Source organism: Erinaceus europaeus, chromosome 4 (genome assembly GCF_950295315.1).
Source record: "Erinaceus europaeus chromosome 4, mEriEur2.1, whole genome shotgun sequence".
In the NCBI taxonomy this organism is placed as follows: domain Eukaryota; kingdom Metazoa; phylum Chordata; class Mammalia; order Eulipotyphla; family Erinaceidae; genus Erinaceus; species Erinaceus europaeus.
Genome location: NC_080165.1, coordinates 55,259,911 through 55,282,395, shown reverse-complemented (window position 1 = coordinate 55,282,395; position 22,485 = coordinate 55,259,911). Strand labels below are relative to the sequence as shown.

General features: G+C 47.1%; 1 protein-coding gene across 22 annotated transcripts in view; it reads left to right on the top strand.

Annotated features, from left to right (window-relative positions):
- TNXB (tenascin XB) overlaps positions 1-22,485 on the top strand; it is a 93,432-nt gene that overhangs the window by 22,800 nt on the left and 48,147 nt on the right. For 16 of the 22 annotated variants that reach the window (XM_060189513.1, XM_060189509.1, XM_060189510.1 and 13 more), the window contains exons 2-7: positions 8,009-8,419; positions 8,791-10,617; positions 11,759-11,874; positions 19,787-19,958; positions 20,119-20,382; positions 21,138-21,848. In XM_060189513.1, coding sequence (XP_060045496.1) covers positions 8,017-8,419; positions 8,791-10,617; positions 11,759-11,874; positions 19,787-19,958; positions 20,119-20,382; positions 21,138-21,848 — 3,493 coding nt within the window. In that variant the 5' untranslated portion in view covers positions 8,009-8,016. The remainder of the gene's footprint in view (positions 1-8,008; positions 8,420-8,790; positions 10,618-11,758; positions 11,875-19,786; positions 19,959-20,118; positions 20,383-21,137; positions 21,849-22,485) is intronic. The other 6 variants (XM_060189521.1, XM_060189518.1, XM_060189528.1 and 3 more) reach the window with 3 other exon arrangements.

The following is a 22,485-nucleotide window of genomic DNA, read 5'->3' as shown; positions in this document are numbered from 1 at the left end:
CTGAAATCTCTGAGCTAAGAAGGCAACTAGCTGAACAAGCTAAAACAGTATCAGAGCAGGGCAACAAAATAGATGAACTCCAGAAAGCAGTAGGGGCAGAGAGAATAGAATCAATGAGGCTGAAGAAAGAATTAGCAAGATTGAGGATGAATTAGAGACAACTAAAAAAGAAGTAAGAGATCTCAAAAAGAGATTAAGAGATGCTGAAAACAACAACAGAGTCCTATGGGATGACTTCAAAAGAAACAATATACGCATTATTGGCTTACCAGAGGAAGAAAGAGAAGGAGAGGAAGAAAGCATTCTCCAGGCCATAATAGCTGAAAATTTCTCTAGTCTAGACAACACCAAAGACATAAATATTCAAGAAGCCCAGAGGGTCCCAAACAGAATTAACCCAGACCTAAAGACACCAAGACATGTCATACTTAGAATGGAAAGGAATAAGGATAAAGAAAGGATCCTCAAGGCTGCAAGAGAAAAACAAAGAGTCACCTACAAAGGAAAACCCATAAGATTAGCAGCAGACTTCTCCATACAAACACTACAGGCCAGAAGAGAATGGCAAGATATCTATCGAGTGCTCAATGAGAAAGGCTTTCAGCCAAGAATACTATATCCTGCTAGATTGTCATTCAGACTAGATGGAAGCATCAAAACCTTCTCAGACAAGCAACAGTCGAAGGAAGCAACCATCACCAAGCCTGCCCTGAAAGAAGTTCTGAAAGGTCTCCTATAAACAAGCAGACCACCACAAATAGGACATATATCAAAACACTCTAAAACTCTACAAGAATGGCGTTAAAATATCTTCAATCTTTGATATCAATAAATGTCAATGGCCTGAATTCACCTATTTAAAGACACAGAGTAGGAAGATGGATCAGAAAACACAACCCAACAATATGTTGTCTACAGGAAACTCACCTAACGCAACAAGACAAACACAGACTTAAAGTGAAAGGATGGAAAAATATCATTCAAGCCAATGGCCCACAAAAAAGGGCAGGAGCAGCTATTCTCATATCTGACATGATAGACTTTAAAATAGATAAGATTAAAAAAGATAGGAATGGACACTACTTAATGCTCAGAGGATCAGTCAATCAAGAGGACTTAACAATTATTAATATCTATGCACCCAATGAGAAGCCATCTAAATACATCAAACTTCTACTGAAAGAGCTACAGCAATATATTAACAGTAACACAATCATAGTTGGGGACTTCAACACCCCACTATCTCAACTTGACAGATCATCCAGGAAGAAAATCAGTAAAGACATAAGGGAGCTAAATGAAGAGATAGATAAACTAGAACTATTGGACATTTTCAGAGTCATTCATCCCAAGAAACTGGAATACACATTTTACTCAAATCCACATGGATCATTCCCAAGGATAGACCATATGTTAGGCCACAAAGACAGCATCAGCCTATTCAAGAGCACTGAAATCATCCCAAGCATCTTCTCAGACCACAGTGGAATTAAACTAACACTTAACAATCAACAAAAGATTAGTTACAGTCCCAAAATGTGGAAGCTCAACAGTACACTTCTTAACAACTTCTGGGTCAAAGAGGAAATCAAGGAAGAAATCAAAATGTATCGAGAGTTCAATGAAAATGAAGACACAAGCTATCAAAATATTTGGGACACAGCTAAAGCAGTCCTAAGAGGGAAGTTCATAGCTATACAAGCACACATTAGGAAACAAGAAAAGGCACAACTAAACAGCCTGATTGCACATCTCAAAGACCTAGAAGAAGAACAACAAAGGAATCCTAAAGCAACCAGAAGGACAGAAATTACTAAAGTTAAGGCAGAAATAAATAACATTGAGAATAGGAAAACCATACAAAAGATCAATGAAAGTAAATGTTGGTTCTTTGAAAGAGTAAACAAAATCGACAAACCTTTAGCCAGACTCACAAAACAAAAAAGGGAGAAGACCCAAATAAATCGGATACTAAATGAAAGAGGAGAAATCACAACAGACACTGCAGAAATTCAACATATCATGCGAGGCTTCTATGAACAACTATATGCCACCAAGCTAGAGAACCTGGAAGAAATGAATGATTTCCTAGATACCTACCAACTTCCAAAACTAAGTAAAGAGGAAGTGGATAACATGAACAGGCCCATCACAGCTAATGAAATTGAAACAGTTATCAAAAATCTTCCCAAAAATAAAAGTCCTGGACCAGATGGTTTTACAAATGAATTCTACAAAACTTTCAAAGAAGAACTAATACCTCTACTTTTAAAAGTCTTCCAGAAGATTGAAGACACTGGAATACTCCCTGCCAGCTTCTATGAAGCCAACATCACCCTGATACCAAAAGCAGACAGGGACACAGCCAAAAAAGAAAACTACAGACCAATATCTCTGATGAACATAGATGTGAAAATATTGAACAAAATTCTAGCCAACCAGATACAGCAGTATATCAAAAAGACTGTTCATCATGACCAAGTGGGGTTTATCCCAGGCATGCAAGGTTGGTTTAATATACGTAAATCAATCAATGTGATCCACCACATCAACAAAAGCAAGACCAAAAACCACATGGTCATATCAATAGATGCAGAGAAAGCCTTTGACAAAATACAACATTCCTTTATGATCAAAACACTACAAAAAATGGGAATAGATGGAAAATTCCTGAAGATAGTGGAGTCTATCTATAGCAAACCTACAGCCAACATCATACTCAATGGTGACACACTGGAAGCATTTCCACTCAGATCAGGTACTAGACAGGGCTGCCCACTATCACCATTACTATTCAACATAGTGTTGGAAGTTCTTGCCATAGCAATCAGGCAGGAGCAAGGAATTAAAGGCATACAGATTGGAAGAGAAGAAGTCAAACTCTCCTTATTCGCAGATGACATGATAGTATAGATGGAAAAACCTAAGGAATCCAGCAAGAAGCTTTTGGAAATCATCAGGCAATACAGTAATGTGTCAGGCTATAAAATTAACATTCAAAAGTCAGTGGCATTCCTCTATGCAAACACTAAGTTAGAAGAAATTGAAATCCAGAAATCAGTTCCTTTTTCTATAGCAACAAAAACAATAAAATATCTAGGAGTAAACCTAACCAAAGAAGTGAAAGACTTGTATACTGAAAATTATGAGTCACTACTCAAAGAAATTGAAAAAGACACAAAGAAGTGGAAAGATATTCCATGTTCATGGGTTGGAAGAATTAACATCATCAAAATGAAGATATTACCCAGAGCCATCTACAAATTTAATGCTATCCCCATCAAGATCCCAAGCACATTTTTTAGGAGAATAGAAAAAATGCTACAAATGTTTATCTGGAACCAGAAAAGACCTAGAATTGCCAAAACAATCTTGAGAAAAAAGAACAGAACCGGAGGCATCACACTGCCAGATCTCAAACTGTATTATACAGCCATTGTCATCAAAACTGCTTGGTACTGGAACATGAACAGACGCACTGACCAGTGGAATAGAATTGAGAGCCCAGAAATGAGGCCCCACACGTATGGACATCTAATCTTTGACAAAGGGGCCCAGACTATTATATGGGGAAAGCAGAGTCTCTTCAACAAATGGTGTTGGAAACAATGGGTTGAAACATGCAGAAGAATGAAACTGAATCACTGTATTTCACCAAATACAAAAGTAAATTCCAAGTGGATCAAAGACTTGGATGTTAGACCAGAAACTATCAGATACTTAGAGGAAAATATTGGCAGAACTTTTTTCCGCATAAATTTTAAAGACATTTTCAATGAAACGAATCCAATTACAAGGAAGACTAAGGCAAGTATAAACCTATGGGACTACATCAAATTAAAAAGCTTCTTCACAGCAAAAGAAACCACTACCCAAATCAAGAGACCCCTCACAGAATGGGAGAAGATCTTTACATGCCATATATCAGATAAGAGTTTAACAACCAACATATATAAAGAGCTTGCCAGACTCAACAACAAGACAACAAATAACCCCATCCAAAAATGGGGGGAGGACTTGGACAGAATATTCACCACAGAAGAAATCCAAAAGGCCGAGAAACACATGAAAAAATGCTCCAAGTCTCTGATTGTCAGAGAAATGCAAATCAAGACAACAATGAGATATCACTTCACTCCTGTGAGAATGTCACACATCAGAAAAGGTAACAGCAGCAAATGCTGGAGAGGGTGTGGGGTCAAAGGAACCCTCCTGCACTGCTGGTGGGAATGTCAATTGGTCCAACCTCTGTGGAGAACAGTCTGGAGAACTATCAGAAGGCTAGAAATGGACCTACCCTATGACCCTGCAATTCCCCTCCTGGGGATATATCCTAAGGAACCCAACACATCGATCCAAAAAGATCTGTGTACACATATGTTCTTGGCAGCACAATTTGTAATAGCCAAAACCTGGAAGCAACCCAGGTGTCCAACAACAGATGAGTGGCTGAGCAAGTTGTGGTATATATACACAATGGAATACTACTCAGCTGTAAAAAATGGTGACTTCACCGTTTTCAGCCAATCTTGGATGGACCTTGAAAAAATCATGTTGAGTGAAATAAGTCAGAAACAGAAGGATGAATACGGGATGATCTCACTCTCAGGCCAAAGTTGAAAAACAAGATTAGAAAAGAAAACACAAGTCGAACCTGAAATGGAATTGGAGTATTACACCAAAGTAAAAGACTCTGGGGTAGGTGGGTGGGTGGGGAGAATACAGGTCCATGAAAAATGATGAATGACATAGTGGGGGTTGTATTGTTAAATGGGAATCTGGGGAATGTTATGCATGTAAAAAAAAAAGAAGTAGAAACACAAAGCAGAAATGGACTGAGTTTGGAGTATGGCACCAAAGTAAGAAAGCAGAAGTATACTAGAGTTTGCAGTGAGTACCCTCCCTAACACTTCCTCTCCACTATTCCAAGCTTTGGGTCCATGATTGCTCAACAATTTGTTTGGCTTTGTATGTTAACTCTCTTTTCAGTCACCAGGTTCCAGATGCCATCAGGATGCTAGCCAGGCTTCCCTGGATTGAAGACCCCACCAATATGTCCTGGAGCTCAGCTTCCCCAGAGCCCCACCCTACTAGGGAAAGAGAGAGGCAGACTGGGAGTATGGACCGACCAGTCAACGCCCATGTTCAGCGGGGAAGCAATTACAGAAGCCAGACCTTCTACCTTCTGCAACCCTCAATGACCCTGGGTCCATGCTCCCAGAGGGATAGAGAATGGGAAAGCTACTGGGGAGGGGGTGGGATATGGAGATTGGGCGGTGGGAATTCTGTGGAGTTGTACCCCTCCTACCCTATGGTTTTGTTAATTAATCCTTTCTTAAATAAAAAAAAAATTAAAAAAAATAATGGTTAAACCAAGCAGAAACATTAGAGAAATGAACGAAGACAAAAGTACAGCTAAAAGCCCATCAAAGGCAGAAGCACAGAAGAATGAGATCAACATCCAAACACTAATTAAGGAATTAGTCACAGTAGTGAGGAAAGAATTGGAAAGAATCATGATCAGAAATTCAGAAACAAAAAAATGAGCTTCTGAAAGAAAGTACTATCTCAAGGTAATTAGAGAGCTGAAAGCTGAAATAGCTGAGCTAAGAGTACAACTAGCTGGACAAGCTAATACAGTATCAGAACAGGGTAACAAAATAGCTGAGCAATAGAAAACAAGAGGGGAGAGAGAATAGAATAAATGAGGCTGAGAACAGAAATAGCAAGATTGAGGACAAATTAGAGAAAACTAAGAAAGAAATAAGAGATCTCAAAAAGAGGTTGAGAAACTGAAAACAACAACAGAGACATATGGATGACTTTAAAAGAAATAATATATACATTATAGGCCTACCAGAGGATGAAAAAGAGGGAGGGGAAGAAATCATTTTACAGGACATAATAGATGAAAACTTCCCTAGTCTAGACAGCATAAAAGACATAAAAAGGTTCAAGAAGCCCAGAGGGTCCCAAACAGAATTAACCCAGACTTAAAGACACCAAGACTCATCATATTTAGAATGAAAAGGAATAAGGATAAAGAAAGGATCTTGGGAGTCAGGCAGTAGTGCAGTGGGTTAAGCACAGGTGGTGTAAAGCACAAGGACCAGTGTAAGGATCCTGGTTCGAGCCCCCACCTGCAACGGAGTCACTTCACAAGTGGTGAAGGAGGTCTGCAGGTGTCTATCTTTCTCTCCCCCTCTCTGTCTTCCCCTACTCTCTCCATTTCTCTCTGTCCTATCCAACAACAACATCAATAACAACAATAATAATAACTAAAACAATAAAACAAGGACAACAAAAGGAAATAAATAAATATAAAAAAGGAAAGAATCTTGAAGGCTGAAAGAAAAACAAAGAGTCATCTACAGAGGAAAACTCATAAGATTAGCAGCGGATTTCTCCACACAAACACTATAGGCCAGAAGAGAATGGCGAGGTATCTATTGAGTGCTCAATGAGTAAGGCTTTCAACCCAGAATACTGTATCCTGCTAGACTGTCATTCAGACTAGATGGAGGCATCAAAACCTTCTCAGACAAGCAACAGTTGAGGGAATCAACTATCACCAAGCCTGCCCTGAAAGAAGTTCTCCTATAAACAATCAGATCACTATAAAGATGCCATATATCAGAACACCCTAATAAACTACAATAAACCTAATAAACTCTACAAGAATGGCATTAAAATATATTTAATCTATAATATCAATAAATGCCAATGGCCTGAATTCACCTATTAAAAGGCACAGAGTAGGAAGATGGATCAGAAAACACAACCCAGCCATATGTTGTCTGCAGGAATCCCACCTAACTCAACAAGACAAACACAGATTCAAAGTGAAAGGATATGGATAACTACCATACAAGCCAGTGGAAAAAAAAGAAAGAAAGAAAGAAAGGAACAGCTATGCTCATATCTGACATGATTGACCTAGACTTTAAATTCTTAAAATAAATAAAATTTAAAAAGATAATGATGGACATTACTAAGTGCTCAGAGGATCATTCAAGAGGACTTAATGATTATCAACATCTATACCCAAGGAGAGGCCATTTAAATACATCAAACATCTACTGAAAGAGCTACAGCAATGTATTAACAGCAACACAGTCATAGTAGGGGACTTCAGCACCCTACTCTCTCAACTTGACAGATCATCCAGGCAGAAAATCAATAAAGAAATGAGGGAGTGGTCCGGGAGGTGGCACAGTGGTAAAGCTTTGGACTCTCAAGCATGAGGTCCCAAGTTTGATCCCCAGCAGCACATGTGCCAGAGTGATGTCTGGTTCTTTCTTTCTCCTCCTATCTTTCTCATAAATAAATAAAATCTCTTAAAAAATAATCAAGAAACAAGGGAGCTAAATGAAGAGACAGATAAACTAGAACTGTTGGACATTTTCAGAGTAAAATGGCGATTTCACCATTTTCAGCCCATCTTGGATAGAGCTTGAAGGAATCATGTTAAGTGAAATAAATCAGAAACAGAAAGATGAATATGGGATGATCTCATTCACAGGCAGAAGTTGAAAAACAAGATCAGAAGAGAAAACAGTAAGCAGAACCTGGACTGGAGTTGGTGTATTGCACCAAAGGAAAAGACTCTGGGGTGTGTGTGTGTGGGGGGGGTAGTTCAGGTCCTGGAACATGATGGCAGAGGACCTAGTGGGAGCTGTATTATTGTGTGGAAAAATGAGAAATGTTATAAATGTACAAACTATTGTATTTACAGTCGACTGTAAAACAATCCCCCAATAAAGAAATAAAAAATAAAATAAACAGGGAATCAAGGTAGCCAAATGACACTAGAAATTGAAATTGAGGCAAAATCTGCCTATGAAAGTATCCCCGGATAGGGCTGGGCTGAATGTGGATTTTTACATACCTGTGTGTTGGGTAGATTAGTTGCAGGTAGTGGGACTTCGGGGGTGGAGTGGGGTGGGGAGGGGTGTCTATCTTGTCTCCTCTGTGAAGTTGCTCTCACATGTGTCTTCTCTTTCTGCAGCCTCCTGAATGATGCCCACCCCATGCTCCCTAACCTCCAGCCTGGCCCTCCTGGTGCTGCTGGGCACTGTCAGGGCAGGCCCCTTCTCTCCAAGGTTCAACATAACGCGCCCAGGCCCTCGGCCCCCACCCCAGCCAGGAGGTCATACAGCAGAGCCAGGAGTGGGGAGCCCCTCTGCTCAGCTTTATGAGCACACTGTGGAAGGAGGGGAGAAGCAGGTGGTGTTCACCCACCGCATTAACCTGCCCCCTTCAGCTGGCTGTGGCTGCCCCCCAGGCACTGAGCCCCCTGCCCCTGCCTCAGAGGTGCAGAGCCTGAAGGTCCGTCTAGAGATCCTGGAGGAGCTGGTGCAGGGACTCAAAGAACAGTGCACCGGGGGATGCTGTCCTGTCACTGCCAAGGCTGGCACAGGTAAGCAGGTGACCACAGTAGGGCAGCTGAAAGAGAGGTGAGTGGAGAAGTCGGGGATGTGGGTGGAGCATCACTAATCCCTCATGGATTTGGGTATAAATTAGAAAAAGACACCACTTCCTTACCCTGTGGATGGTAAGTGTAATTTAAGGTACACATTTGAGAGAGGAGCCACCTGACTAGCTGCACCCCTTGCCCTGCCTTCCCATCCAGCATAAATTTAGGCCCTGAGAGTTCACTTAAATCGAGTAAGAACAGCTGGAAATTAAGGTGACTTTGTAAAAGTGAGCTGCCCTGCTGGAGGGGCGCTGATTAGAAGCCACTGACTGCCTGGTTCTCCAGAAAGACTGAGCCAGCCTCTCTTACTTCAGGTCAGACCGACACCCGCAGCCTCTGCAGCCTGCACGGCGTGTTTGACCTCAGCCGCTGCGCCTGCTCCTGCGAGCCGGGCTGGGGTGGGCCCACCTGCTCCGACCCCACCGACGCCCCGGTGTCCCCCTCCTCGTCGCCGTCCTGCCCAGATGACTGCAATGACCAGGGTCGCTGTGTCCGCGGTCGCTGCGAGTGCTTCCCTGGTTACACAGGCCCGAGCTGCAGCTGGCCCTCCTGCCCCGGGGACTGTCATGGTCGCGGGCGCTGCGTGCAGGGCGTGTGCGTCTGTCGGCCGGGCTTCTCGGGCGCCGACTGCAGTCTGCGCGCCTGCCCGCGGGGCTGCAGTCAGAAGGGGCGCTGCGAGGACGGGCGCTGCGTGTGCAACCCGGGCTACACGGGCGACGACTGCGGCGTCAAGAGCTGTCCCCGGGACTGCAGCCAGAGGGGGCGCTGCGAAAATGGGCGCTGCGTGTGCAACCCGGGCTACACGGGCGACGACTGCGGGGCGAGGAGCTGCCCTCGGGGCTGCAGCCAGAAGGGGCGTTGCGAGGACGGGCGCTGCGTGTGCGAGCCGGGCTACACGGGCGCCGACTGCGGCTCGCGGAGCTGCCCGTGGGACTGCGGCGAGGGCGGGCGCTGCGTGGACGGCCGCTGCGTGTGCTGGCCCGGCTACGCGGGTGACGACTGCAGCAGGCGCACCTGCCCGCGGGACTGCCACGGCCGTGGGCGCTGCGAGGACGGCGAGTGCCTGTGCGACGCGGGCTACAGCGGCGACGACTGCGGGGTGCGCAGCTGCCCCGGAGACTGCAGCCAGCGCGGGCGCTGCGAGGACGGGCGCTGCGTGTGCTGGCCGGGCTACACCGGGCCCGATTGCGGCGCCAAGAGCTGTCCTCGGGACTGCCGCGGCCGCGGGCGCTGCGAGGCCGGCGTGTGCGTGTGCCACCCCGGCTACGGCGGCGACGACTGCGGGGTGCGCAGCTGCCCCGGGGACTGTCGCGGGCGCGGGCGCTGCGAGAGCGGCCGCTGCGTGTGCTGGCCGGGCTACACTGGCCGGGACTGCGGGGTGCGAGCCTGCCCGGGCGACTGCCGTGGGCGCGGGCGCTGCGTGGACGGCCGCTGCATATGCAACCCGGGTTTCGCGGGCGACGACTGCGGGAGCCGTCGGTGCCCCGGGGACTGCCGCGGGCGCGGCCGGTGCGAGGACGGCGTGTGCGTGTGCGACGCGGGCTACCAGGGCGAGGACTGCGGGGCGCGCAGCTGCCCCGGGGGGTGCCGAGGCCGTGGCCAGTGCCTGGACGGGCGCTGCGTGTGCGACGACGGCTACGAAGGCGAGGACTGCGGCGTGCGGCGATGCCCCCGCGACTGCAGCCAGCGCGGCGTGTGCCAGGACGGCGTGTGCGCCTGCTGGGAGGGCTACGCGGGCGAAGACTGCGGCCTCCGCACCTGCCCCTCCAACTGCCACGGGCGCGGCCGCTGCGAAGAGGGACGCTGCGTGTGTGACTCGGGCTACACTGGCCCCACGTGCGGCGTCCGCACCTGCCCATCCGACTGCCGCGGCCACGGGCGCTGTGTGCAGGGCGTGTGCGTGTGCCACCCCGGCTACAGCGGCCCAGACTGCGGGCAGGACGAGCCTCCCGCCAGCGCCTGCCCAGGTGGCTGCGGGCCTAGAGAGCTGTGTCGAGAGGGCCGGTGCGTGTGCGTGGAGGGCTTCCGAGGCCCGGACTGCGCCATCCAGACGTGCCCCGCGGACTGCCTCGGACGGGGAGAGTGTCTCGAGGGCAGCTGCGTCTGTCAGGAAGGCTATGCCGGGGAGGACTGCAGCGAGGGTGAGGCTGAGCAGGGAGAGGCACACGGCCAGAGCCTGGGGTCGAGGAACCCTGAGACCTGTAGAAAGAATGGAGGCAGGTTTTTTATGAGAGAGGCAATCAGGAAAGTCAGGAAGCCAGTGTCTACCAGGGGCAGCAGAGCCCTTGGGGCATGTCCACAGGCAGCCCCTACTTTCAAATCAAATCTCTCAGGAGCAAGTTAGAGGACATTTTAGCTGCTTTTTAAGGAGATTCTGTTTCTGGAGCTGGGGAAAGTGAAAGAGGCCTGGACCTTTTCAGGCCTCCAGAAGCTCTACCCCACCCCCAGAGGTGTGTTGGTATTCCATGGATCACTCTTTCACTTTTTTTTTGTTGTTCTTGTTGTTGTCATTTTTCCCCCTTTTGTTGCCCTTGTTGTTGTAGCCTTGTTGTGGTTATTATTGTTGTTGTTGATGTTGTTTGTTGTTGGATAGGACAGAGAGAAATGGAGAGAGGAGGGGAAGACAGAGAGGCGGAGAGAAAGACAACTGCAGACCTGCTTCACCGCCTGTGAAGGAACTACCTTACACGTGGGGAGTCCAGGGCTCGGACCTGGATCCTTATGCTGGTCCTTGCGCTTTGCGCCACGTGCACTTAAGTTGCTGCACCTGATCCCCACTCTTTCACTTTTTTTAAAAAGATTTTTTAAATTTATTTATTTTCCCTTTTGTTGCCCTTGTTTTTCATTGTTGTAGTTATTAATGTTGTTATTGTACAGAACAGAGAGAAATGTAGAGAGGAAGGGAAAACGGAGAGGGGGAGAGAAAGACACCTGCAGACCTGCTTCTTCGCCTGTGAAGGGACTACCTTACAGGGAGTCAGGGGCTCGAACCCGGATCCTTATGCCAGTCCTTGCACTTGGTGCCACATGCGCTTAACTTAAAAAGATTTTTAAAAATTATTTATATGAGAGTGTGTGTGTGGGGGAAATCAGAGCATCCCAGGGATCAAACTCTGGACCTCATGCTTGAAGGTCAATGCTTAATCCACTGTGCCATCTCCTGGGCTCCTCCATGGATTATTTAATGCGGTCCTGAGCTGGGGTCCTGTGATGGTAAGTAGTAAGTTGTGGAAGTAATATCCTTGGACTAACCAACTCCCTTCACCCCTTTCTCCTGGACAGAGATACCAGCCATTGAGAACATGAGGATGCACCTCCTGGAGGAGACCACAGTTCGGACAGAGTGGACCCGGGGTCCCGGCACTGTGGATGCCTATGAAATTCAGTTCATCCCCATGGTGAGAGCCAGGCTCTAGGAGGGGTCCCACATGAGGGCTAGGTTCCTAAAGCTGCTGCAAAGGTCTCATCCTGCCAAACACAGGGCACAAATAGACCTTTCTGGCATCTTCAGCAAATTGATTCACTGCTGAAACACTTCTGGAGAGACTGAGTATGTCCAGTGCTTTGCTGTTTTTCATTGTTGATGCTGAATCCAATCTACCTTTCTAACTCCCACCAGCAGTGAGGTGCATGCACACACGTGTGTTTATGTGTATGTATATGGTGTTTTATTCTCCCTGTGTCCAATACCACAGCTTTCAGGTGTTTAGAAACAGTCAGATCTCATGTGACTCTGCATTTTCTCCAGGTAAAGCTCATCAATTTCCTTGCTTTTTTTTTTTTAAGCATCCTTCCCAGGCTCTTTTTTAATTTTTTATTTGTTTACTATTGGATAGAGACAGAGAGATGTTGAGAGAGGGGAGAGATAGAGTGACAGAGAGACACCTGCAGCCCTGCTGCACCACTTGTGAAGCTTTCCTCCTGCAGATGGGGATCAGAGGCTTGAACCTGGGTCCTTATGCACCATAATGTGTGCGCTTAGCCAGGTATGCCACTGCCTAATGCCGGTTTCCTTGCTTCTTTTTCCCTAAGTCTTTATTACTGAATTCTGTACTTCCTGGGTCATCTCTTCTTGTGACTTCTGCTTTTGTGTGTGTGTCCCTAAAATGTGGGGGCAGAGAGGAGCCCAGAAGTTCACCTGGATAACTCTGTGTACACTGGAGCTCTTCTTAGTTGACATAAACTAGCTTTCAGCCACACAATCTGTCACTTTTTTAAAAATAAATTTTTGTTTTAAAGGTCTTATAGGCTTAGTGTAGAGACTTTAAACAATATAAATAAGGGGAAAAGAAGGGATGAAGGGAGGGAGAAATGATGACATATACACTTTTTAAAGCCTAAATATAGGCTTTTGCAGCTGGCTCTGTTCAATGTTATCTTTTTCTTGGTTTGGGCCAAGTTGTCTAAGCTGTTGCAATAATTTTGAGTCTGTGAACTGGCTCTCCTGCCCCCATGTCATCAGTGCACTGCCAGGCATTCATTTGTCTCCTTCCAACTCACTCTTAAAATATTTGGGGGGCAGCCTAAGGACACAGTCTTATGGTCCTGCACTGGAGATATCCCTTTATACATATTGGGCTTTTATGATGTGTTTGATTTCACAACTCAAACTGTCAAATTATCTGACACTTCTGTTCAACTCATGTTTTCCCACACTGTCCCACAAGTGTCAAAAGTAAATAGGCGGGAATCGGGCGGTAGCACAGAGGGTTAAGCGCAGGTGGTGCAAAGTGCAAGGACTGGCATAAGGATCTTGGTTCCAGTCCCCGGCTCCCCACCTGCAGGAGAGTCGCTTCACAAGCTGTGAAGCAGGTCTGCAGATGTCTATCTTTCTCTCCCTCTCTATGTCTTCCCCCTCCTCTCTCCATTTCTCTGTCCTATCCAACAACAATGACATCAATAATGATAGCAATAAAATAACAAGGGCAACAAAAGAGAATAAATAAATAAATATTTTTTAAAAAAGTAAATAGGATATGTCACTCTCATTTCTACTAGTCCAGGACTCCAGAAAAGTAACTCCCAGTACCTAAACTCTAAGGTATATCTAAAACAGAGGGAAATCTCTGAGATGCTGGCTGCCATCTCCACCCATGCTACTCTAAGATTTGTCATACCCCCTAGGACATACCCTACCCATGTCTGTATCCCCTCTTATCTTTGCTAAGAACATAGGTAGAAATCCCTACTTTTTTTTTTTTTTTTGTCTCCAGGCTTATTTCTGGAGCTCAGTGCCCACACTACAAATCCACTATTCCTGGAGGCTATTTTTTCCCTTTTGTTGCCCTTGTTTATCATTGTTATTATTGTTGTCATTGTTGGATATAACAGAGAGAAATTGAGAGAGGACAGGAAGACAGAGAGGGGGAGAGAAAGATAGACACCTGCAGACCTGCTTCATTGCTTGTGAAGTGACCCCCCCCACACTGCAGGTAGGGAGCTGGAGGCTCAAACCGGAATCCTTACACTGGTCCTTGCACTTTGCCCATGTGCACTTAACCTATTGCGCTACCATCCAGCCCCCTAGAAATCCCTACTTTGTTGCATAACCAAGATAAGTTAGATTTTTTTTGTATTAAAAAAAGTTTTGTTATAAAAATAATTTTATCACAAGACAAGAATTTGGCAACTAGAGAAAAGGAAAACAAGTAATTCTTGGCTGCTTCACATTAAAACAAGCACTACTAACATTTTAAAGTGTTTCTCCCACTCTCTTCTTCTCTGTGTATATTATTTACATAGTTCTAATCTTGAGAGGGTGGGTCTTTTAAAAGGAACTTTTAAAAAGAAATGTCGGGGAAGAAGAATGCAAATAAACACTTGAGATGGAAAGAGCTTGCGGGGTAGCATTTCTTCTGCTTTTAGTAAATATAGATCCACCCTTGGATGGTCTCAGGGGGAAGCTTACAGCAGGGCTGGGAGATAGTTAAATGTTAGGGCACTGGACTCACATGCTAGAGGTCCCAGTTCAGTCCTCAGCAACACCGTATGCCAGAGCCAAGCAATGCTCTGGCATTTCCCCCCACACACACCCCATGAAAATAAACATCTTTTAAAGAGAGATAACTTCCAGAAAAAGTTCTTGGCTTCCTTTCTCATCATGAGACCAGGTAGTATTGAGCTGGTATATGCTGAGTCGGCCCTGCCCTCTGCTCATTTACTGCACTTGAGTACTGGACCTTTCACACATTCTGGTTTCCCTCTGAGCAGGGTATGGAAAATGCTCCTATGAAATTGGTCCCTGGACATCTCTTTTTGGACTCTCCATCAGCTATGCTACTGGCTTTCTAACTATGCTTTCTGTGACAAGTCCCTGGAATGGAGCCTCTTGCCCTGGCCAGTGTTCTCTGTCCATTTCCCTTTGCACAGAGTATACTTGGTAGCTGGCTGTCCTCTGACCACTGCTACCTTCCTAGAAGCCTCTCTCTACCTTAGCCCTTTCTATTCTAGAAGCAGTGCTACCCAAACTGCCATTCTTAGCCAAGGTACACACCTGTTAATGGCACAGTTTTTTAAAATTACCTTTATATATTTACCGAATAGAGACAGCCAGAAATTGAGAGGGAAGAGAGTGATAAAGAGGGAGAGTCTGGGAGGTGACACAGTGGATAAAGCATTGAATGTCAACCATAAGGTCCTGAGTTCAATCCCCAGCAGCACATGTAGCAGAATGATGTCTGGTTCTTTCTATCTCCACCTGTCTTTCTCATGAATAAATAAATTCTTAAAAAAAAAGCAAAACTTGGGAGTCGGGCGGTAGCCCAGCGGATTAAGCGCACGTGGCGCAAAGCACAAGGACTGGTCTCAGGATCCCAGTTCGAGCCCCTGGCTCCCCATCTGCAGGGGAATTGCTTCACAGGCTGTGAAGCAGGTCTACAGGTGTCTGTCTTTCTCTCCCCCTCTCTGTCTTCCCCTCCTCTCTCCATTTCTCTCTGTCCTATCCAACAATGATGACATCAATAACTACAACAATAAAACAAGGGCAACAAAAGGGAATAAATAAATAAAATAAAATATTTTTAAAAAACTAAGAAAAAAGAGACAGGGAGAGACAGAGAAACACCTGCAGCATTGCTTCACCACTCACAAAGCTTTTCCCCTGCAGGTGGGGACCAGAGACTTGAACCCAGGTCCTTGAGTGTTCTAACATATGCACTCAACCAGATGCACCACCCACCATTACTGGCACAATTTTTAGAACATGGAAGAGAAATATTTCTCTTCTCCCTGTGTATGTGGCAATGTTATTTTGATTCAATAGTTCTCAAAGTATATTTCCTGGACCTGTAGCATTAGCATCACCTGGGAACTTAATATACAAATTATCAGACTTCACTTCCTCTCATATCTGCTGAATCAAAAGCAAGCTCTGCAGGCAGAACCCAGTAACTTGTGTAGTGATAAGCTCTCCAAGTGATTTTGATGGAAACTTGAGGACCACTAACTTGCAAAAATGTAGCCGTTTTTCAAAGACTTGGACCTTGAGAGCGTGTTTGGAGATTCTAGCAGGGGAGTGCAGCTATTCCTATACCCTCAACTCAAGACCAGTCCATCTTCTAGGAAGGCTATCCTCTTTGACCAAGCATAAACCTTCGGGAGGAACACGAATGGAGCAGTGAGGGAGGAAGGGGATACCCACCTAGCCAGCCAGATCAGTAGAATCAGCCCTGGCAATCAAAAGGGTGACATGTCACAGCCAGATCATCCTCACATCTCAAAGGTTGGGTTCTCCAAATGTGAAAGGAAACTGAGGGGGGTGAGGTCTTGAACCAAAAGAAGTTCAGGTATCCTTGTCTGGGTGTATTTTTTACCCTAGAAACAGGAAGTTTGCTGTTTTCCTTTGGACATAAGATCTTTTATAAAAATATTTTTAATTTAATTGAAATTTTTTATTTCCACCAGGGTTATCACTGGGCCTCAGTGCCTGCATAATGAGTCCACTGCTCCCAGCGATCATTTTCTTTTTTTCTTTTATTTGATAGGACAGAGAGAAATTGAGAAGAGAGGGTAAGGTAGAGAGGGGGAGAGAAAGAGAAACACCTGCAACACTGTTTTGCCATTTGTGAAGCTCCCCCCTGCAGGTGAAGGCCAGGAGTTTTAACTTGGTCCTTGGACTTGTTGATGTATGTGCTCTACCAGGACCACCACCAGACCCCTGCACATATGATTTTGTCACCTCAGGAAAGTTTGTGTTTGAACCTGGTTTGAGAGGGGGGATGATGATACAATAAACTCTAAAGATAGTCTCATACCATAGGCTGTTATCAGGAATGAGTTAGAAATTCCTAAAGGAAATCAGTGAAGCACTCACCTTATCTAAGGAGCAGAGCCAGCTAGCTGCCAGCAGCTGACTGGAAAGCCTACCTCCAGCCACCTGGATGGCGGTTGACATGGATTAGATTTACAGTGGAACTTTGAGGGGACTATTTACAAATGACCTCAGAAGGGACCAAGAGGAGTCTATAAAATACATACAGGTAGTTTGAAGGAGAATTTAGGGATGGATTTGTCTTGTGGAAAAGACCAGACATAATCACAGAAAACCCAGAGGGGTTTGTGTGCTACGTCAGGGGAATGAAATGAGAAAGTTACAGGAAGTATGAGAGCATCACAGATCTTAACCTGAGGCCCACCCAAGCTTTCCAGTCTAGAGTGTAGTAGGGCAGGGAAAGTAAGAGAGCGACAGGAGTCATTGTGCCCAGGAAACTTTTCTAGCCAAGAACACTCTGACAAAGGTTTGATTCATCCTCAACCTGGAAATCTCTACGTGGCCTCTCATCTGGTTTCATACTTTGGTATTTGCTATGTTGATTTCCCCACAATTCTATTGGTTTAGGAGTCCCTTTTGAAATTTCCATTCCTATTTGGCTGAATGGAGGTATACCCATCAGAGCCAACAGAGCTAAGCAGAACAGAGTGTCCTTGTGATCTGACCTAGCTAGTCAGCACAGTGAAATGCAAAGCTGTTAGACTGCTCACAAAAGTCCATTCCTTCTCTTTCTCCAGTGGCAAGGCCAGAAGACCTTGCAAAGAACAGGGCCTGGCACATTTCGTGTAGAGTTATCACAAATAATCATTTAATAAACATTTGGAGGAGGTTATCTTCTCACAGGCATGTACTTCACACAGAGATTTGGGTAGGGATCTAATAAAACTTAACACATGCTCATATATTTAGCTACTAGTGACACCAGATGAGAAGGCCCATATTGTTTACTTATTTTATTTTATTGTCACCAGGGTTATCTCTGGGACTCACTGCCTGCCCAACTCCACCACTCCTAGTGGTTTTTGTTTGTTTGTTTTGTTTTTGTTTTATAGAGGACAAGAAAGAGAGAGAGAGATACTTGAATCACTGTTCAGGAGGCCAGGAGCCTGAATTCAGTTTTTTTTTTTCAAAATTTTAAAAGATTTTATTTATTAATGAGAAAGATAGGAGAAGAGAGAGAAAGATCTAGACATCACTCTGGTACATGTGCTGCCAGGGATTGAACTCAGGACCTCATGCTTGAGAGTCCGATGCTTTATCCACTGCGCCACCTCCCCGACCACTGAATCCAGGTTTTAATGCATAGTTATGTGTGTGTCCTACTGGGTGAGCTGCCACCTGGCCCCAAGGGGCTATATTATTTAATTTTTGTGTCTCCAAAGTCTAGCATGATGCTACATACAAAACCAGGAAACATATTGTGGAGCTTTAAGCAGGGAACCTTCTTTTTAAGGGAACTGTCATGACCTGGGTCACATCCAGCCAGGGATACTCAGGCTTATGTAGGTGCCTTAAGTAGGGAGTAAAACTTGACGGAGTACTCCTTATCTACATCCTCTGCTATGAGAGAAATAAGCTTAAGAGGAGTGTCCCACATAGGGTTGCCAGGTATTGTGTGGGGGGTTGGAAAGTCAGAGAGATTTCTGGAATGTGTAGAATTCTGGAAGGCAGCGAATGGAAAGGCTAAAAAGCTAGTGTCCATGAGAGCAAAGTTAGAGGCCATGCTGTCTGAGTTGTTTATCATTATTATTATTATTATTAGTAGTAGTAGTAGTAGTAGTATTGCTTTATTTTAATGAAAGATTAAAAGAAAAAGACCAGAGCACTGCTCAGTTCTAGCTTAAGGTGGTGCTAGGAATTGAACCTGGAACCTCAGAGCCTCAAGCATGAGAGTCTTTTACATAACCATTATACAATCTCCCCAGCCATGATGTCTGGGTTTAAATTCATGCTACTTTTTTGATATTGATGACTGTGGTTTTCATGATCTTAATATTGATAACAACATTATTACTTTTTTTCCCCTTTTTGTCAGGGCACTGATCAGCTCTGGCTTATGGTGGTGCTAGGGATTCAATATAGGACTTTTGTTACCTCAGGCAATGAAAATCATTTTGCATAACCATTATGCTATCTCCCCAGCCTAACATTAATTTTTTTCAAGGATTTATTTTATTACATGTCAGAGATGGGGAGTGGTGAAAAGGCAGAGCACCACCCTGTCACATGCAGTGTTAGGGGTTGAAACAAGAACTTCAGGCAAGCAAGTCCAGAGCTCTACCAACTGAGTTATTTCCCCAACTGCAACATTAGTATTATTGTACCTCAGTTTCTTCATCTGAACAATGGCAATATTGTGTTCTACTTCATAAAGTTCTTTCTTTGTTTTTTTAATATTTATTTTATTTACTTATTCCCTTTTGTTGCCCTTGATTTATTGTTGTAGTTAATATTGTTGTCATCGTTGTTGGATAGGACACAGAGAAATGGAGAGAGGAGGGAAGACAGAGAGGGGGAGAGAAAGACAGACACCTGCAGACCTGCTTCACTGCCTGTGAAGCGACTCCCCTGCAGATGGGAGCCGGGGGCTCGAACCGGGATCCTTCTGCCAGTCCTTGCGCTTTGTGCCACCTGCGCTTAACCCTCTGCACTACTGCCCTACTCTCTCTTTCTTTGTTTTTAAAAATGTTTACATAGAAATGAGAGAGGAGAGACATTATAGCACTGCCCCACCATTCATAGAGCTTCCCCTAATGCCACGCATGATACTTTCAGTGGTACTGGGTCTTAAACATGGTACCATGTGCACTCTGTGGGTTGAGCTGTCTCCCAGCCCTTTGTAAAGTTCTTGTGAGCACATGTATGTAAATTACCTTGAATAAGAGTAAGCGCTTTTGATGTGTTTGCGGCCCACCCATGAATGCTTCAGCAAAATGAGCCAAATTCTGCACCATCCCATGTTGATTCTGCTTGGATTTGGACAAAGAGATAAGGGGGGTTAAGCAGCAGGGGCAAGAGTGTCAGCCCTTATGCACCTGGAGTTCTCTCTTTTGCAGACAGAAGGGATGAGCCCCCCATTCACAGCACGGGTACCCAGTTCTGCCTCAGCCTATGACCAGAGAGGACTGGCCCCTGGTCAGGAGTACCAAGTCACTGTTCGTGCCCTTCGAGGGACTAGCTGGGGTCCTCCTGCCTCCAAGACCATCACCACCAGTGAGAGCTGGGGCTGTGGGGTGGGCTTCTGGGCTAGAACTCCGAATTTGAGAGGGGTAGGTGGGAGAAGGGAAAAGAGAAGATAGATATCAGGCTCTTAGGAAACTGGTTATTGAAGAACAGGACTGTCACCTAATCCTCCTCTTTCTAACTCGGCTAGTGATCGATGGCCCCCAGGACCTCCGTGTGGTGGCTGTGACACCAACCACACTGGATCTCAGCTGGCTACGTCCTCAGGCTGAGGTGGACAGATTTGTGGTGTCCTATGTGAGTGCTGGCAACCAGAGGGTGCGTTTGGAAGTGCCCCCGGAGGCAGACAGGGCACTACTGACTGACCTGATGCCAGGCGTGGAATATGTGGTGACTGTTACAGCAGAACGGGGCCCAGCAGTAAGCTACCCAGCTTCCATCAGGGCCAATACAGGTATGGCTGGCCAGGGTTAGCAAAGGGCCAAGATTCTACCAAGCTCACTCCCTTCCCTTGGGAGCCTGCAGGCTCTTCTGAATGCTTTTGATGGGGTGTGTGACAATCCCAATGCACCTGCTGGGGACCTTGCTCTGTAGCTGGGGACCTTGCTCTGTAGCTTTGGGTTGTAGGTGGAGCTGCCCCATGAAAAGAAGCAATGAATGAGCGCTGCTTTCCAACCCACCAGGTGGGGAAGACTGGTGGAAACTTGGGCAGGGGACAGACCTGGAATTCACAGTCAGTAGTCAGAATTAGTAGGCAGTAGGATTAGGCAGGTCAGGGATCAGCACCCCTGTGGACTTTGGAACTGGGGTTTGGGGATAAGGAGGCTTATAGCAGTGATTTCCCACTAATCCTCAAGGTCTTTTAACAGATGCCTGGATCTTTCCTTTCTTTTCCTGTGACAGAAGGATGCCCACCGCTGTATCTCCCATTCTCTCCTCCCACTGCCCTTCTCTCCTTCAGACACAGGGCCCCACCCGCTGGCTCCTGGCTTCTCTCTAGGGCATCAGCAGTGGCGGGCGTGGAAGACCAGGGGTGGGAGGTTGAGGGGACACTGACTGCTTTCTCTCTTTCCAGGTGGGGCTGGGACACACTGAGAAGGCCGGCGGGAGGGACCGGAGGGCTGCCCCGGGGCGGGGAAGGAGTGAGGGGACCCCAACAGGGGAGTTGCCACTGATCTGCTCTCCTCCTCTCCTTTGTCGCCCCGGCAGCGCCCGGCCACTACAGTTACCCGGAGGTGCGCCCCCCACCCCCTTCTCCTCAGCCACGTCCCGGGCCCCAACCATCCCCTCCGCTGCTCCCCCCTCGGCCCCGTCGGCCCTCGCGCCCGGCGGAGGAAGTGGGGCCCGAGTCTCGGCTCCCGCCCAGCCCGCCGCAGCCCCCTCGCCGGCCTTGGGGCAACCTGACGGCCGAGCTGGGGCGCTTCCGCGGCTCGGTGCAGGACCTGGAGCGCCACCTGCGGGCCCGCGGCTACCCTCTGCGGGCCAACCAGACCTACACGGCGGTGGCGCGCCACATCCACGAGTACCTGCTGCGGCGGCAGGCGGCGCCCCCCGCGCCTCCACCCCGCCGCCCCCACCCCACCGCCAGCCCCAACGCAGGCGCCAGGAAGCGGGACTCCAGCCAGGGCAGCTACGACAGGGGGACTGTACCCCGCCACCCCAAACCCGAGGTGCTAGGCTTTTCGGCTGACGGCACTCTGCTTGTGTCCCTCGACGGGCTCCGAGGCCACTTCGAGCGCATGGTGCTGCGCTGGCGGCCCGAGCTGCCCGCAGACGGCCCCGGCGGCGAGCTGACCGTGCCCGGCACCAGTCGCACCGCCAGCCTGCCCAACCTCAAGCCTTCCACCACCTACCACGTGGAGGTCCACGGGGTGCGTGCGGGGCAGACCTCCAAGTCCTACGCCTTCGTCACCACCACAGGTAGTGTGGACTGGGGCCTCGGGACCGCCCACCCCCTGCGCAGCCTCACCTGTCTTTGGAATCTGCACCCACGAACCTCCCCCACTGCTGCGACTGCCACCCCACCTCACCCCACCCTGCCTTCAAGCCCCTTCTGGTCTGGACCCTTGGGGACCCCAGGCAAGCCAGGCATTCTGCCCCTAGGTGTCACCTCCACCTCCACAGTCCTAAGACAAGGCCCAAGGCCAAGGAAATCTGGTTTTAAGGGTGCCCTGATTTTCCTTTGGGTTTTGAGAGCATATCTACCAGGGTTGTTCTAGGCAGGAGAAGGTGTGTGTGTGTGTGTGGGGAGGGCGTTTGGGTGGAGTAGGGTGTGAAACCAGTGGTCTCCCTCTCTGAGTCACTGTGGTGAGGGTGGTTGAAGACTGTGGTCAGTGTTTACTTTTCCCACAATTTGGCCTTGACCTCAGTGGTTGCACACTGGATCCAGGGGAGTGGGTGACCTTGGAGCCAGCATGCAGCATGTATCTGTGAGAGGGGAAAACATTGCTTCTTGAGCTGCCTTTCCAGACTTGCCAGTTCCCTTCATGCTTGTCTCTCCTACAGGAATGATGTCCGGGCTTGGGTAAAGGGGTGCCCTGTGGCTGTCAAGGGGGAG